Genomic DNA, 18384 nt, shown 5'->3' with positions numbered 1-18384 from the left:
CTCTTTCCATTTTGTTACTGCTTATATTTCTGAGTTACTAAATGCCTGGCTTCAACTTTCCCAATTATGAAATTGAGAATGTCTGTATATGCAAGTGTAGTCATTGACCGGAATCAGAAAGGGTTTAGCTATTAAATGAGGTGAACAGGGGTTGAATTTATTTAGGATTCAGCTTAGTTGAGATCTTGCACACTGCTTGAACCCAATGATATAATGAAAAGAATGCAGTACTTGAACTCAGAAAGCCCAGATTCTCCCCATTATTAGTTATGTGAATTTGGCAAAATCACTCAACTTAGATAAGGATTCCAGTTTCCTTCTATATAAGAGAAGTGGAACTTGGTGAGAATTAAAACACCTTTTAACTCTTATATTTATGATTCTATGACTTCATTGAGGACTTTTGTAGAATTTTCAGAAGGTTTCTGATTAAGTAAAATTGAGTTTGATTCCACTGTCCCCCACTGCCCCCACATTTCTCAAGTCTGATTTATTTTAAAAAAATCATTCATTTTTAAATATACCAGGTAATACTTGGAATCTTTGTCAGTGTTTGGTCAGGTATTTTATTACTGCCTTAAATACTATCTCAAAATGGAAAGCAAAGGCTTTTTTGTTTTACACTTTGATTTTATTTTTGTTTTAATCGATGTAAACTCATGATCTAGCTAAAAATACTGAGTATTCACTCTCAGTGTTTGTTTTTGTGTTGTGAGAATGGATAGTCCATAGAAAACTTACCAAAGAAGTATAACTGTTTATTATATACTTTTCTTTTTGAAAATTATAATCCAACTTTAATCAAACAGATCTTTCCATCATTTAGGCTGATTTGTGGGAGGAGAGTAGATTAGAACAAGCTCCTGGAATTGGAGGAATCTAATGGCTTGTTTTACCTATGTAGCATACTGTAGTAGCTTTTAAGGCTGGGATTGTGCTCTGGTGTGTTGGTTGTGGAAAAAAAAAAAAGGTTGTGCATCTCTGCCTTAATCAGAGTTAATGAGAAAGTTCTCTTTTTGAGCAGTAAAGAGGGCTGTTGGGAACAGATAATGTAGTAAATGTCATAAGAGCAATACATGTAAGGTATTCAAACAGTAGTACAGAGGGAAGAAATTAATTCTGATGGGGGTGAGGGTGGCTTCAACTTAGTTTTTAAAAGTGGGTTGAGCAGTAATTCTCATCAGATTCTTCTGTGAGGCTTGATAAAAATGTTTTTCCAGGCTCCATTATTAGGGGTGGAATTTCTTCCAAGATAAGTATAAAACTCATTAAAAATTACATTCTCAGTTTCAGCTAAGTCTGAAGCTGGTGATCTTTAAGCATACTTTGAAGGAACTCTAATGGAGACATTAGAAATTTTAATGGAGATATTAGAGGTTTTTGTGGGCTGAGTGGTAATCAGATGTGTGGTGTGTTGATATGGTGAATTACTTTAATCAATTTTTGAATGTTGAACTAGTCTCTAATACCTGGAATAAATTTCACTCTATTGTGTATAATTCTTCTTATACATTGTTGATTTGATTTGTTAGTGTTTTGTTTAAAATTTTTGCATACATGTTTATGAGAGATAATGGTCCGTAGTTTTTTTGTTTGTTTGTTTTTTGTGTTCTTATAATGCCTCTTCTGGTTTTAGTATTACACCATGCCTCTCCTGATTTTAGTATTAGGGTAATGCTGGCTTCATAGAATGAGTTAAGAAGTATTCCCTCTGCTTCTATCCTCTGAAAGAGAATATAGAGAATTGCTATAATTTCTTTCTTAAATGTTTGGTAGAATTTACCAGTGCACCTTACTGGGCGTGGTGCCATTTATTTTGGAAGGTTATTAATTATTGACTCAATTTCTTTAATAGATGTAGGCCTATTCAGATTGTGTATTTCTTTTTCTTTTTCTTTTTCTTTTTTTCTTTTTTTTTTCTTTTTTGGGCTGCACTTGTGGCATATGGAGGTTCCCAGGCTAGGGATTGAATCAGAGCTACAGCTGCTGGCCGATGCCACAGCCACAGCAACGCCGGATCCAAGCTGTGTCTGCGACCTACACCTACACTACACCACAGCTCACGGCAACACTGGATCCTTAACCCACTGAGTGAGGCCAGGGATTGAACCTTCTTAGCCTCATGGTTCCTAGTCAGATTCGTTTCTGCTGCACCAGGAACTCCCAGATTGTGTATTTCTTGAGTCATTTTTGGCAGATTATATCTTCCAAAGAATTGGTTCATTTCATCTAGCTTGTAAAACTTGTGGACATAAAGTTGTTCACAGTGCTTTTTTATTACCTTTGTAATGTTCATGGATCTGTAGTGATATTCCCACTGTCATTTCTGACATTAGTAATTTGTATACTTTTTTTCCTTAGTTGGTATGTCTAGAGGCTTATTGATTATTTTGCTTTTTTCCAAGCACCAACTTTTGGTTTCATTGATTTTCCCTGTTGTTTTCATCTTTTCAGTTTCATTGATTTCTATAGTAATTCGTATTATTTCTTTTCTTTCGCTTACCTTGGTTTGATTTGCTTTTTTTCTTGTTTTGTAAGGTGATGCCTTAGGTGTTTGATTTTAGACCTCCTCTTCTAATATATGCATTCAGTGCTATAAATTTTCCTCTTAACACTTCTTGTGCTGCATCCCATAGCATTTGATAAGTTGTTTCATTTTCATTTAGTTCAAAATATTTTTAATTTCTCTTGAGATTTCCTCTTTGACCCATGTATATATAGAAATATGTCATTTAATCTCCACATATTTTAGGATTTTCCAATTACTTTTTGTTACTGATTTCTAGTTTAATCAAGTTTGTGACCTGAGAGTGGATATTCTATAATTTCTGTCCTTTTAAAACTGTTAAATGTTTTATTGCCTATAACATGCAGTTTGAAGGCTGGATTCTGGTCAGGTTTTATCAGTTAATCACATAGTGGCAGAGATTTGGTTTTCTTAGTTCTCAGACTTTAACTTCTTTACTACTTCTTTGCAAAAGCACCTAGTTCAAATCTTAATAGAGACTGTTCTCTTGGTTAGCATTTGATCGATTCAGCATTGATTCTTAAGACTAGTTTATACTTTGGGCTTTGTCCATTTTATAGATAATTAATTTGCTCTGAGATAAAAGATTAAAGCAAATATAGTTGATTTTAAAAAATCAGAACATTCTTTTGGTTTTAACTGAAATGATTATGATTTAGTTTCACCACACACTAAGTGAATAAGTGTGCTTACTCATGCTCTTATTTCAAAACTATTTGTTCAATCATTCATTCATTGTTTATTAAGCAGTAACTGTATGTTACCTTCTGTTCTTGACAACAGTGATATGACTGTTTATAAAACAGAGACATTCTTGCCTTTATGAACCTTATGTTTTATTGGGATAGTCTAATGCTAATCGAGTGAGACATAATATTTGTTAGTCATGGTACATTCAACAAGGAAAGAAAAAACAGTTAAGGAAATGATTGGAGTGATTATTTTAGATAGGGCACTCAGGGAAAGCTATAATGAGGAGGTGACATTGAAACAGATTTGGATTCATATATATATTCAGCCTATACACCGTATATCTTTGAGTATGTATTAATGAACTGCACCCTAAAAAAAGTGTTGTAGTGTTGATAACAAAGCTCATAGTGTCTTTAACTATAGGGTAAATCTTTCAATAAAGTTATGTATTATCATCTTTCCATACAGAACAGAAAAATAATAGAAATGTGGTTGGTTTGTGTTTTTGGCTGCACTCACAGGGCATGTGGATGTTCCCAGAACAGGGATCAAACCTGTGCCACAGAAATGACAACACCAGAGCCTTTAACCATTAGGCTACCAGAGAACTCCCAGAAATATGTTTTCTTTAAAACACTATATTAGTAGGTGATATTATATTTTACATAACAGATTGCATTTTTTAATGCTGCATTTTCTTTTTCCTTTTTTTTTTTCTTTTTTTTTTTTTTAAGGGCTGCACATGTGGTACATGGAGGTTCCCAGGCTAAGGATCAAATTGGAGCTGTAGCTGCCAGCCTGTGCCACAGCCACAGCAATGCAGGATCCAAGTTGCATCTGTGACCTATACCACAGGTCACGGCAACACCAGATCCTTAACCCACTGTGAGCAAGGCCATGGATCGTACCTTCGTCCTCATGGATGCTAGTCAGGTTTGTTAACCTCTGAGCCATGATGGGAACTCCTAATGCTGCATATTTAAGTCTTTTAAATTATTAATAGTTCTTGAGAGACTGCAACTTATTAACTGAAAATATCCTGATTTTACACTCCATCTTTTTTTTTTTTTTTTTTTTTTTTTTTTTCTCTTGGTCTTTTTTTGGCCCCACTTGCGACATATGGAAGTTCCCAGGTGAGGGGTCAGTCAAAGTTGTAGCTTCTAGCCTGTGCCACAGTTCACCACAGTTCAGGGCAATGCTGGATCCTCAAGCCACTGAGCGAGGCCAGAGATGAACCCACATTCTCATGGATACCAGTCAGGTTCATTAACCACTGAGACACGACAGGAACTCCATACACTGCATCTTTTACTTATATTAAACAGATTTAATTCTGGGTTGTTAAAGTACAGTAAATATCTTCTGTGTTTTGAACATAAACAAAAGATTTAGAAATAGCTAAAATAATTTCATCTTTTGATACTTCAGTATTAAAGGTCAGGATCTTAATGCCTGATTATAATGTTTTATTTATATTTTAAAAATTGTAAGATGTTACATAACACAACTGCTCTAACATGGATATCTTTTAAAATGACTTTGGTGGAAATACTATATATATATACTATATATATAATACTATATATATATACTATATATACTATATATATAATACTATATATATACTATATATATAATACTATATATATATACTATATATACTATATATATAATACTATATATATACTATATATATAATACTATATATATATATATGTGTATATATATATAGTCTGCTTGAACTAGAACTATATGACCTCTAGTTTTTTTCAAGGTTCTGTGATTCTGCATATGTAGATTTGTGAATATTGTTGATGTATATTTAGTTGCATATACATTGAGGGGACAGAGGAGAGAATATTCAGTTTGTATGGAGTTTAAGAAGAATTTCACAAAGGATTGCTTGGACTAGGTCTTTTAGGGTAAGTAGAAGTATGTCAGATGGATAAGAAATTAAATTTTATTTTACTTTTCCTCAATAGCAATAATAACTACATTTATTTAGAGTTAATATTTGTTCTATATTAACATAATTAAATACATATGAACTAAGCTCTCCATATCTTACCTAATTTTTCCTTCTCTTTCGGCTGTGCACACAACTTGCGGAAGTTCCAGGGCCAGGGATCAAACCCTTGCCACAGCAGTAACAATACTGGATCCTTAGTTCACTGAGCCATTGGGGAACTCTGATCTACTTTTTTTTTTTTAACCTCTATTTTACAGATTCAGAAATGGAAGCACAGCAAGATTAGAGTAACTCATCCAAAATCATACTGCTAATGGTGGTGGAATTTGACTTCTAACTCCAGCTCTTTGGTCATTGTACTGTTATGCCAGTCTTATTGTTTATCTTTGATAAGTTTTTACCTATGAATGCAGTGAATTTCAAAAATATTTTCCTATAAAAGTAATATTATAGTGATTATATTTCTAGGAAATCCTTCCCAACATAGTTACTATATCATATTGCAACTCTTACAATATTAGAGAAATTGATTATTACTGTCATGTTAGCTCAATTGATTGGCATTTCTATCTCAGATGCTAAACACATCTGACACTGCTGCAGTAAGTCACCATAAGGATTCCATCATATTCCTTTTACCTTAACTGGCAGTCCTTCACACCAAAGCATTAATTTCCCTTGGTCCTGGGTGTGAACTTTAACACTGATGAAGGCAGTTAGAGAAGTAGGCATGAGGACCTGTGGTTAATTGGAATTTCTTATCAGTGTAAGCATTGAGTGTGTCACGTTTGTTCGAAGCCTGTTTCATGGCCCATATCCTTTTCTAAGGACTCCCAGGTTTGGCTTGTTCCTTTTCTTTTTGGATTATCTACTGCTTGCAACTAGAATTTTGTTTCCTCCTTGAGTTGCAAAGAGCATGCTCTTGTAGAGTATCTTGTCTTTCCTCCGAAACACTCAGCATACACAGTAAAGGTTTTTTGTTTGTTTGTTTTTCTTTTTTGGCCCCCCTGTGACATATGGAGTTCCCTGGCCATGGATCAGAGCCAAGTGGCAGTAGCACCTACTCCACAGTTGCGACAGTGCCGGATCCTTAAACCATTTTGCCTGCCTGAGATCAAGGAACCTGCGTCCCAGCGCCCTGAAGACGCTGTGGATCCCGTTGGGCCATAGCAGGAACTCCAATAAAGGTTTTTATTGTTAGAAGAGTTTGCAGAATTATCTCCCCATGTAACTTCTAGCAAACCATAAACTAATTATCTATCTAGCTAACTATCATAAAGATCATTTAGGGGAAAAAATGGGAGCTTCAGATACTAATGATAAATCTGCAATAAATTCTTGGAAGTAGAGAGGTTTGGATTGTGAAGAAGCGATGAGATGGAAATGCTAAGGGGCATTGGAGAAAAAAGGGGAGACTTCTCCACCAGTAGAAGTTACTTATGAGGAAGGAACTTCAGGCTCTCCTGCTCCACATTATAAATATATAACTGTAGACTGCCATCAGCTAATGTTCTAGATAAGGCACTTCTAAGGCTGTGGCTGTTTTTTGTTTTTTTTTAAATAAATAGAGTTAATCTTTTATCTTTGTGGTAGGTAATACCAGCCTTTTGAAATAGTAATCTGAATTGCTCATAAGTGTGTATGCAGTTTCTGTTTCTGCCCTTGACACCATGGTTAGCTGATTTTTGTTATCTTTTACCTCTTGATTGTTACTGTTTGCCAACCTGCAGTGATCCACTTTGAAAAAGCAAATGCCATAGTTTCTTGCTTTCTTTCCTGAAAGAAAAAGTCATTCTGGAGGATTCTGCTCTACCAAAACTTCATTAACTTGAGTGTTTCTTAAGTATTTTTTATCATTTCTGAAGATTTTGGCTGTTTTAATGGTGAGTATAAATGACAGATTAGAAAATAGTTCCAATTCTTTATGGGCTTGTGTATTTAAGTATAAGAGTTCCATGGCTAGAAGCATTTGTTTCTGGGTACAGTTTGCTCAAAAGAGAAGCCATGCCTTTTTTTCCTCAGAAGTTCTACTTTTATTAGTAGTTAAATTCATTAGTAGAATTTTACTTCTAATGCATACTGCTTCTCCCCTTCTTTCCTCATTGTTTTAATCAACATTAAGACAGTGGAGCCTCACTATAGCATTTATTCCTAGGTGGTTGAGTTGTTTGGATAGGACACATGTTTCATGTTGAATATACTAATCTTTTCCTAATCCAACTTTTAAGACAAAAAGGAAGTGGGAAAGAATATGGATAACTACAATTAGAATTAATTACCACCAAATATGTTTTCCAGTCAGGAGGGATAGATAAAAAGGCTTTGATAAAATTCATTGTAGTGTAAAGAGTAACTTTCATGGAGACATTAGTTTTGTGAGATTTAATTTGATCTCAGTTAACATTTATTGAGTATATTCTTGTTTTTGATAGAGAATTCTGTCATTCCTATCAGAAGTTGTTAAGGTCATCATAGTTCTTTCTCTTGATAGTCACTGAAATTTTTTTTCAGATCATAAAATGAATCATTTAATAAGAGAGGATTGGCCAAGTCTCTGAGATAAATTTAAAAAAGAGAGAGAGATTGAACTATTAGAATTCACAAATCTCCTAAGAGAAATTCCTGCCAACCACTAGGTGAGGTGAGGATGCTGGGCAGTGGTCTAGGTATACTCCTTATATTAGCTTAGAACTCAGATTTTCTTTCAGATCGCCTATAAATTTTAGCTCATTTAATTCTTATGTCGAAGGGAGAATTATTCATTCCCGTTAGCAATATCTACGTGTCAGAGGCTTTGATGGTGGCTTAGAAATGGTAAATACATGAGTGCCAACAACCTATTGTATATTTAATTAAAGCATTGCAGTCATAGTCAGAAAGCTCTTTTAAGATTTTGGAGATCATTTGCCAACTCTTGTCATTTTGTAGATAAGGAATGAGTCCTAGAGAGGGCTTTTCTAATTGCTGTACTATAGCTAGTTAGTGACAGAACTACCTCAATTCCAATGCGTGTCATTATTCAGCATATTAAAATATTCACAATGAATACATTTTTTAAAAACTGATATTAGGGGTACACATTTAGTTTTCTTGGCTTTTGTATATGGCTTAAAATTTAGAGATATGTTGAAATTTTTGTTTTAAATTTGTTTAACAAAGCTTTATTAGTACGCTTAGCAAAGTTTTAATTTTTAGTTTGCTTGAGAGAAAGTATTTGCAACACATATTGCATTAAATTGTCTTTAAAAATAGCTGGATTAAGAGTTACCACATGGTGCAGCGGAAACTAATCCATGAAGTTGTGGGTTTGATCCCTGGCTTCGCTCAGTGGGTTAAGGATCCAGCATTGCCGTGAGCTGTGGTGTAGGTCGCAGATGCGGCTCGGATCTGCATTGCTGTGGCTGTGGCGTAGGCTGCCAGCTGTGACTCTGATTGGACCCCTAGCCTGTGACCCTCCATGTGCCTTGGGTGTGGCCCTAAAAAGCAGTAAGATAATAAAAGTAGCTGGATTGTTTTTAAAAAGTAGCTACAGCTCTTCCTCTGAGATATGTAGAAAGCACAGTATATTATCTTCGGATCTCTTAAGTGAATAATTTTCTTCTTTATGCTAAATCAAGTTCAGTGTTTGATATGTATAAGAACCTGAATGTAGCAAAGAACTGTGGGCAAATTTATGCTTTATCCTTTTATTTCATCTTAAAAGTAAATATTCAACTTGTATTGAAAGCCTGTCTTCCCAGGCACTTTTCTGGGAGTAGGATTGGGGTTGAAAAAATTAGATGAATACTGTTCTAGTGGGAGAGAGACCCTTTAATCACAACTGAACATAGTAAATAAAGACTGTTTTGGCATTGTGCATATATTTTTTAGCAAGGAAGCTTTTATAGAGGAACTGAATGTTGCGAAATGAGGAAGAATTGGTTTGAACAAGGAAGATGATTTGTAAATGTCAAATATAAATTTGTTAGTTTTGACTAACAGCTTCTTTGAATATAGATCTGTAAGGATATTTTCTGTAATGTCAGAAAATACTCTTAAAATTAAGGAAGAGTGGCAGAATTTAGGAATGTCTTCTTCCTTTGAATCTTTTGTTACTTATTAATATTACAATAAAACATTTATGGCTTGTTTTGGCTAGAGATAAATAACTTGTTAACATCTTTGAAAATACTTATTCTTCATCAACATTTTAATGATTATATGGTATTGCTTTGTATGAGATATTGCATAATTTATTCAACCTACTGTAACTGGAAAATTATCTATTAAGTAAACAACTATTAATTTAGCACTATTATGTTAAATGAATATGAATTATATTTAATTAGCATGCCCTCTGTTCTTGTGAAAAAGTGTTTTTATCTTTGTTGGTCTTCCACTTTGCCTTATCAACTTATATCTTAAGAAAAATACTTTAAATTTTTTTCTAAGTTTAATTATTTCTGAAAAATGGCTTTGTATCATCATCTTCAGCAGAAAGTCTGGAGCTGCTGTTTTTGAATATAGTTATGTCAATTTCATGCATTCTACTGAGTTATAGGTCTAATTAAGATGTTTAGGATGTACCTACGCATTTTATTGAGAGTTTGTGGCTTTTGACTTTATTTTTATTTTTATCTTATTTTATTTTATTTAAAAAAAATTTTTTTTATTCTTTTTGTCTTTTTGCCATTTCTTGGGCCGCTCCCATGGCATATCGAGGTTCCCAGGCTAGGAGTCTAATCAGAGCTGTAGCTGCCAGCTTACACCAGAGCCACAGCAACGCGGGATCCGAGCTGCGTCTGCAGCCTACGCCACAGCTCACGGCAACACGGGATTGTTAACCCACTGAGCAAGGGCAGGGATGGAACCCGCAACCTCATGGTTCCTTGTCAGATTCGTTAACCACTGCGCCACGACGGGAACTCCAGACTTTGGTTTTAAAGTACATTTAATTTCTTACTCTGAATTGGAAAACAGTAAAATATTTCAGCTTGTACTTTTTACTTCAAAGAAATTAAAAACACACTGCAAAACATGGATTTTGACCAAACTAATTCTGTAACATTTAAATTTAAAAGCCCACATGTTTTGAGTTCAAATCATAGTGTTAATAATTATGTTTTCCGGAGTTCCCATTGTGGCACAGTGCTTAACGAATCCGACTAGGAACCATGAGGTTGTGGGTTCGATCTCTGCCCTTGCTCAGTGGGTTAACGCTCCGGCATTGCGTGAGCTGTGGTGTAGGTGGCTCTGACGTAGGCCGGTGGCTACAGGTCCTGTTCGACCTCTAGCCTGGGAACCTCCATATGCCGCGGGAGCGGCCCAAGAAATAGCTAAAAAAAAAAAAATAATAATAATAATAATTATGTTTTCCAATTTCCCTTCTGTCATTTTATTTTCTATGTATATTATATACATACAATTTTATTTGTAGTAACAGTTTGAATTATATTAAATTGCTGTTTTGAAGGTCAAAACAGGTAAATATCTGATTTCATATGATTCAACCAATGTCTGTATTAAATATCAGTGACTTTGTATTAGCTGCTTTTGTATCAAAACCTTTTGTTATTTTCATTTTATTTGTTCAGCAAAGGCCTCCTCTTCTTATTTTCATGTCAGTTTACTATGTCTGTAGGGGTGGAGCTATGGTATAAAACCAGATAAAGGCTATGATAGATTATGTAATCAACCCTAGGATTCTAGAGATGGTCCATGGGGAGGAATTCTCCTTGCTTATTCATGATTATTTTATGTTTTTGCCTGCTTTGGCATTGTATGGAAGAATTTCTCTTCTGGGTGAAATGTAGATAGTCTTCAATTTTATTAAAGAACCTATTGGCTATAATTGTCTTCAAAAACACAGCATCAGACCTTTTTTCTCAAATTTCTAGACCTCTTTTCAGTCACATTGCCACGATCTTGACTTGGTGTGGTTATTCTCTCAAATGTTGTCCACTTTGATGAGTTTTGCTCTTTTGACCAGTAACTTAATTATCCTGCAGACTTAACCTCTAACTCCAGATCGGTCAGATGTTGTACCTAAGCTACTGAGTCATATAGACTTAGAGTTGCTTGGCAATTATTCATTCAATTCTTACATTACTTTTTTGTCAAAATTCTCACAACTTGTTGCCCTCATGGGCTTTTGTTTTACAGCTCAACTCTCACCCCATCATGGTTTTTAGGAAATGATCTGAGGACTTTGAAATGATACATATAAGTTTTCCAAAATGACAATATCCAGTGGAAAGCAGGGCATTAAGAATCTTGATCAGGTTTTTCCCTACCCTAGTCATGTAACCTTTGAAGACCTCGGCTTTTAAATTTAATACATCTCTATACCTTTTTGTGCTTCTGTTCAATAGGAATAGGTCTCAAAGTTTTATCTTCAGTTTATGCCTTTGGTCTCATCTTTTTCTTATTCTTAAGTGGTTAAATTCCCATAATTTACTCCTTTTCTACAATATTTAGCACCTCCCTTATGTTGGTTCCTTCCGTTTTGCCTTAAGCATGTACATTTTACCCTTATAAAAAATATTTTTATATGTGAACCATTCTAGTATGTCACATTTTACTCTTGTTACTTAATTTCTCCAAGGAATAATTATGCCCATCATTCCCATCTTATCTTTACATAATCACTTAAATTTAATCCTTACCTTTGCAAGTGCCGATACCTTCCTTGCAGAGATAGTAATTAATCTCATGCCTAATTCCTTTTTTTCCCCTTTAAAAATCATTTTAATTCTTTTTTATTTTATTCTTGTTTTTAAAGCTGTTTTAGTTCAGACTTTATGGTATTGGACTGTTTCATTGGATTTCTAATTTAGTTCTTTGCTTCCAATTAATTTTACCCCTTCACTTTATTTTTCCACTATGGTAGCAGAGTTATCCTTCCAAAATGTATTTGGTTTAGTTACTTGTAGGCTTAGGATCCTGGACTTATTTCTAAATACCTGTGGAAGAGTCCATTGTGTGCAGCCCGTACCATGTGGATGTGCATATTATTTGAGCTCATGCCATTTACCTTCTTTGTACAAATAGGTATATCTGTCTAAACTTCTCTTCCTTCTCTGTTACTTTGACCTTGTAACACTAGCTTAGATGTCACCTCTGTGAACAAGTCTTTCCCAGCTCTCTCTTGTATATTTAATCGCTCCCATTCTTGGAATGCTCCCATAAGACTTGGTGTACTGACCTTTACCGTATCACTTATCACATATTATTTGTATGTGGCAGTGAGGAGTAGCTAACATTTAAAGTGATAAAATCAACATGTGATGAAAATCAACATGCAGTGATAGAAAGTTGTCCCCTCACCTTGAACTTAGGTGAATTGTTCCCAAGACCTAAGACAGAAGAACTTATGAACTGTTTCCAGGACCTAAGGTAGACTAGATTGTAGCTTAATCAATGGTGTTTACACATCAAAAGATAGATGAAATTTTAGATGGATTTTTGTCCAAAAAAAAATAGGATTGGGAAGTAGTATTGTCATTTGAAAGTTTAGAAAAACAGTTTAGGTAACTAGAATTGAACATACTTACCCAGAACTATTTAGGATTGAGGGTATTTTACACTCCAGTGGGTTCTCTGTATTCATTCAGCACTGCCTGAATGAAATATCCCACATTGCTGCCTTTTGCTCTAAATCACTACTTATCAAGCAACCTGCTTATAATTTGACTTTCAGGGTATCATTAAGACAATAATTGAATGGAGCACTTAGTGAACTTGAACATTTAATCTACTTGCTAGCTTATGTTTCACTGTAAATTAATTGATAAAATTCCAAACCAGATTATTGCCAGCCTGTCTCATGTATGTAGATTGGTTGTACCAGAAAAACATGTTTTGTATGTGTTCTGAATGGCTGAGGATGAAGCTAAGGTTCTGTCCTTGGGAGGCCTGTCTGAGGCTTGTTAGGCCACTTCCTTTAGTTTTCCATGGCCTGCAACTTTTCAGTCAGTGGCTCTAGGGTTCTATCAGTCATCCAAACTAAAACATCCTGAAATAAACTTTGAGACATTCCTGTTTTAGTCTGTAGTTGTTTTCCTTCATGTGTAGTCACACTCAAAGTTGAATTGGTTTTCTACTGATGTACTTTTATTTTGGTTCTGTCCTTCCTAGTTTCAGCTGCTTCTGCAGTAGTCTTAGGTTTTCTCTTTAATTATTCAATATATGGCTCTAATTTTCCTTATATGTTACTTGCATTATTTTATTTTCCTACCCCTGCCTGTTTAAAAGCCTTCCAAAGTGATCTTCGTAAACACTTCAGCTCAATACATCCTTTTGAAGACTCTCAACATTCTAAAATTCTGTTTTTATCTGATTTCTCACCATTTTTTTTTTTTTTTTTTGCTTTTTAGGGCTGCACCCGCGGCACATAGAGGTTCCTAGGGTAGGGGTACAGTCGGAACTACAGCTGTCAGCCTCTGCCACAATCACAGCAATGCCAGATCCGAGCCATGTGTGTGACCTCCACCACAGCTCACCGCAATGCCAGATCCTTAACCCACTGAGCGAGGCAAGGGATTGGACCCGCAAACTCATGGTTCCTAGTCGGATTTGTTTGCACTGCGCCACAACAGGAACTCCACTCATAGTTCTTTGTCATAAACTAAAGTCTGCTTTGGTTGAGCTGGGCTTTTTGCTGTCCCATGGTTACTCTGTTCACATTAGTCCTTTAGCCTGAGATTCCTTTCCTTGATTCAACTTAGTCATCTACTGTATTCAACTTTTGTATCTATTTTTTGACTTTCAGTACCTTTGTTAATACTACTATGCAATTCTGTGCTCCAGCATTGTCTTAACATATTTGTCATCACCTAATACTAGTCTTGGATTTTAAGTTTTAAGCCAGATTGCTTTGTTGTAAACTCATTCATTCATTCATTGATTCAACAAATGTCAAGTGCTGTACTCTGTGCCTTGAATTATTCTTAATGTCATTACTCTGAGTATTTGAGATTTAACAGTCCTTGAAACACACAGGGCCTTTGCCAAGTTTCTAATAATAATCAACAAGATTTTGGAATGTTAGGCAGGCAGCCTGTACTTGTTAATTAAATTTTCATTTGCTTTTCGTATTTATAGGTGTCATTTCTATAATGACATTATTTGGATTTATAGATTTTTAACATTGTTTGAGTGAGACCCTAACTCATTTGTCACATAATATACAATGATTCTATATGGTTCTTATCACCAAAGAAGAGAGGCAGCACCCCTCCCTGCAGTACTGCTACTGCCTTTAGTACAGGTCCTCCTGTCATACCTGGGTGTTGTCTTAGTGCTGCTGGGCTATCCCTCATCCAGGCTTTACGTGGCATCCAGAGCAACTTTTTTTTAGTGATCTGATTATATTACTTTTCATGGGTTTCCTTATTGTTTTCAGGCTAAATTCTAAACCTGTAAGTTTTGCCCTTCAGTATCTAGTTTTGGCCTATTGTCATCCTTTGTGAAGCAGATGTCACTGATGGTTCACCAAGCTGAGTCCACTGGGTCTTCTCAAGCTTTACCTTCCAAAAGGCCCCTTTTTGTCCTTAGTACTTCTTGGCTCTGTTCTCATAGAATCCTCTGCCTGTCCTCACATCATTTTGTATTGTAAGAGTCCATTTACTCTCCCAGAGGACTGGGTGCTCATTGATAGCAAGGATGATGCTGTGTGCAAGTGGTCTAATGTTCAGCGCATATGGTTTGTTGCTCAATAAATGTTCACTTAATGCACTGAAATGACTTAGTGGAAAAAGCATGTGGTTGTAGATTAAGGGTCTGGGTTCTGGCTAAGTCTGTGACTGAATAGTTTTGTAATCTTGGCTCTTTGGACCCTGATTTCTTCATTTGTGAATTGTTCAGAGATGGTTTATTTAAAGGCTCAAAGTGTGAATTCTAAGTTTTATGTGAATCTAGATTGAAATAACAAAATTTTCACTTTCTTTTGTAGTAGAAGTTATTTGAGCATCTGTAAGAAGTCATTCTCAGCATGTCTAGCTATCTATTGCTAAAAAGTATAAAAAGTTAAGAAACCAAAAACAGAAAAGTTATTGGGTAATATTCTCTTTCCTTTTTTTTCCCTTCGTCCTTATTCAGGGAGCTGATAATTAAAATCATTTTGGGTGGTTTGAGTCCCAAGCGTGTATTCAGATTCATACATCCCAAACATGTATACTTTGTTTCATCAGTCTGTCATCAAGAGAACTATTTTAATGTAAACAAAGCAAAACAGAATGTCAGCTCCACTAAGGTTGACACAGACTCCAAGTTTGAATTTTAAAATAGCAATGTATTCGTACTTAAGTTTTGTTTTTTGGGGGGGGGGTTGTTGTCTTTTTAGGGTGGCACTCACAGCCTATGGAGGTTCCCAGGCTAGGGGTCAAATTGGAGCTCTAGCCTCTGGCCTACAATACAGCCACAGCGACATGGGATCTGAGCTGCGTCTGCAGCATAGAGCACAGCTCACAGCATCACTGGATCCTTGACCCACTGAGCAAGGCCAGGGATTGAACCTGAGTCCTCCTCATGGATAAGAGTCAGGTTCATTTCCGCTGAGGCAAGATGGGTACTCCAAGTTTGCAGAGTTGTATTTTCAGTATTGTCAGGCAATATAAAATATTGCTATGAGATATATTTTATTTCTTTGGAGAATTAATTTCCCTTGGTAAGAATTTTAACCTACGTATAAATAGTTACTAACAAAAATTGAAATGATCATTCTTCTGTAGACTAAACGCAAATAACTTTTTCTTGATTTTCATGGCTTCAGGTTAATAGAGGTGGAAAGGTTGAAGCCTAACTTGCCCCAGTGTTTTACCCTTCTTGGGTGCTTATAAGCTGTTTCATAAATGACTTTACCAAGTTATAATTAATCAAGAGAATCAAGTCCTAGGGGCAGTGAATCCAGACAGAAACCAAGTTATTGTTTTGAAGCTGTAATGAAATCATTAAGGCCACTTGAGTCAATGACCCATTTGGTTGTGTGTTTGAGGCTTCAGCCATGGTGGACTTTATAGTTTCCTTCCATCTCTACCTAGTTTAATAGTTTTTTCTTTAGGAATTTGTTTATGGTTAATTTACTTAAGCATTCTCTTTCAATTAAAAGTAATGAAAAAATATTCAGGAAATTTGGTTTTTAATTTAAATGTTTAAAAAATTCTGTTTTATGTAAACTTTAACATACAAAGACACTAGGTTGGTCAGTAAAGGCAGGTTATTTAAATAGTTTGTTTTTAAATTTCAAATCATTGTCTCTTAGTTAATGAATTGAATACTTTATATTTTAATATGTTAATCCCTGGCATGTACACTAATTTTCAATTGCATAGTAATGTGTCAAAAGTTGATATAAGTTTAGTGTTGATACTCTTCAAATTGATAATTAATAATTCTCTAAAATATTCGCCATCTTGGAAATATATTGCCAAGACTCTTTTCTAAATATATATGAAAAAGAGTAACTTTGGAAACAATTTTCCGCATAATTTAAAAATTACGTCTCCAAAAAATTACATAGATAATTTTTTGATAAAAGCAAAATATTTTGTTTCAATACCACATATATAGTCACCGAACAGATTCGTTCTAGGAAGGATTTATTTATTTATTTATTTATTTTTGTCTTTTTGCCTTTTTCAAGGGCTGCTCCCGTGGCATATGGAGGTTCCCAGGCTAGGGGTCAAATTGGAGCTGTAGCCGACGACCTACGCCAGAGCCACAGCAAGGCAGGATACGAGCCACATCTGCAACCTACACCACAGCTCAAACCCACTGAGCAAGGCCAGGGATTGAACCTGCAACCTCATGGTTCCTTGTCAGATTCGTTAACCACTGCTCCACAACAGGAACTCCCTAGGAAGAATTTATTGACTTCTATTAGAAAGTAAAAGAAGACTTTTTTGTTAAATATAATATTAATTATATTTTGTTAAATATAATACATTTTTGTTAAATATAATGCATTTAACACAGTATATAGATTAGGTTTTGAGGCAGTATTTTCAGCTTTATTTACAAAGATGGAAATAGCATAGTAAAGTGAATGGAGTGAAATTACATTTTTGAATTAAACATTTTTTGGTCAATCATTAATTACAACATTGCGAATGGTATTTGGTTTTCTCAGGGTTGATAGCTTTAGTTCCTCCTTTACCTCCATACATATATGATCAGTCTCTAAATTCTGCATTTCTCCTCTGAGTCCCAGAGATAATACTGTCATTTCTGGTCTGAATCATTGTAGAAGCCTATTTGATAGTCTTAATTCTTGTCAGTCCAGTTTGCTTTTTGTTTGTTTTTGCCTTCACATAGTTTACATTCTTCAGTAGTGGGTTTATCAGCAATATCTCACTATGCGTAGTAATTTGGAGGAAGACGATAGAGTTTGGCTTGGTGCCTCTTCCTCCCAGTTCATCATAGTCTATCATGTATATCTTCCAGGATCTTTCTTTTCTAGACTGAAATGTCATTTAATGCCTGTAACATTATTAGATGTGACTGATAAATGATTTCTACTATTAAGAAGCTTACACTCTAATAAATTGTTATATACGTTTGTGAGAGATTGTACTAGATGACCTTGACGATTTTGTGATACTATCACATTTCTATCAAGGCTAGATTTAGGTTCGCTTTGTCCACAAAACTTTTTTTTCCCTGACTAAAAAAATTATCTTATGCTTTTAAGTCTATAATCTCAAATAGACTAACCTTCTGACATACTAGCTAATATATTTCTTAGCCTTGTTCTGCCTGAAAGAGTTCTTTGTAATGGCATTCATTGTATGGAGATTGCAGAACTTCTATCACAAACTACACAGAAAATAGAATAGTAAATTCAAGTGATAGGAAATGTGAAAGAAAAAAGGCAAAAATGTAACCTTTGATGTTAGATGAATGTAAAAGTGATCTGAACCTTAACCCAATTGGTAGGATTTAAGGCATTAAAATATCCCCAATGAAACCAGAGTTGAGGTAGGTTACAAAGGCATTTTAAAAGCAGTCCTGTTTAAGAGCTGTTTTACTTCCTTTTTTTGAGAACTGTCTGTACATATTTTTCTTCTTTTTAAATTAGGTACTTGGTCTTTTACTAATTGATTTGTAAGAACTCTTTATATAATATTTAATAAGTAAATTACCCTTTGTGATGTGAGTTATAAATGCTTTTTTCCAGCTATATCTTTTGACATTGTGTATATTGTTCCTCTCTGAATCA

At 35.0% G+C, this 18384-nt stretch overlaps 1 protein-coding gene across 9 annotated transcripts in view; it reads left to right on the top strand.

The window, feature by feature from the left end:
• The window catches only part of TMEM161B (transmembrane protein 161B), a 75132-nt gene that overhangs the window by 2022 nt on the left and 54726 nt on the right, over positions 1 to 18384 (top strand). Inside the window, exon 1 of one of the 9 annotated variants that reach the window (XM_021084516.1) lies at positions 4936 to 7072. The exons of 7 other annotated variants lie outside the window; for them this stretch is intronic. In XM_021084516.1, the coding sequence (XP_020940175.1) occupies positions 7070 to 7072 (3 nt within the window). In that variant the 5' untranslated portion in view covers positions 4936 to 7069. Of the gene's footprint in view, positions 1 to 4935; positions 7073 to 16940; positions 18144 to 18384 lie in introns of those variants that run through there. One more of the 9 variants, XM_021084517.1, reaches the window with a different exon arrangement.

The sequence above is a fragment of the Sus scrofa genome, chromosome 2 (genome assembly GCF_000003025.6).
Source record: "Sus scrofa isolate TJ Tabasco breed Duroc chromosome 2, Sscrofa11.1, whole genome shotgun sequence".
Lineage (NCBI taxonomy): Eukaryota > Metazoa > Chordata > Mammalia > Artiodactyla > Suidae > Sus > Sus scrofa.
Note: the sequence above shows the minus strand (reverse complement) of the source record. Positions and strands in the feature narration are given on the sequence as shown.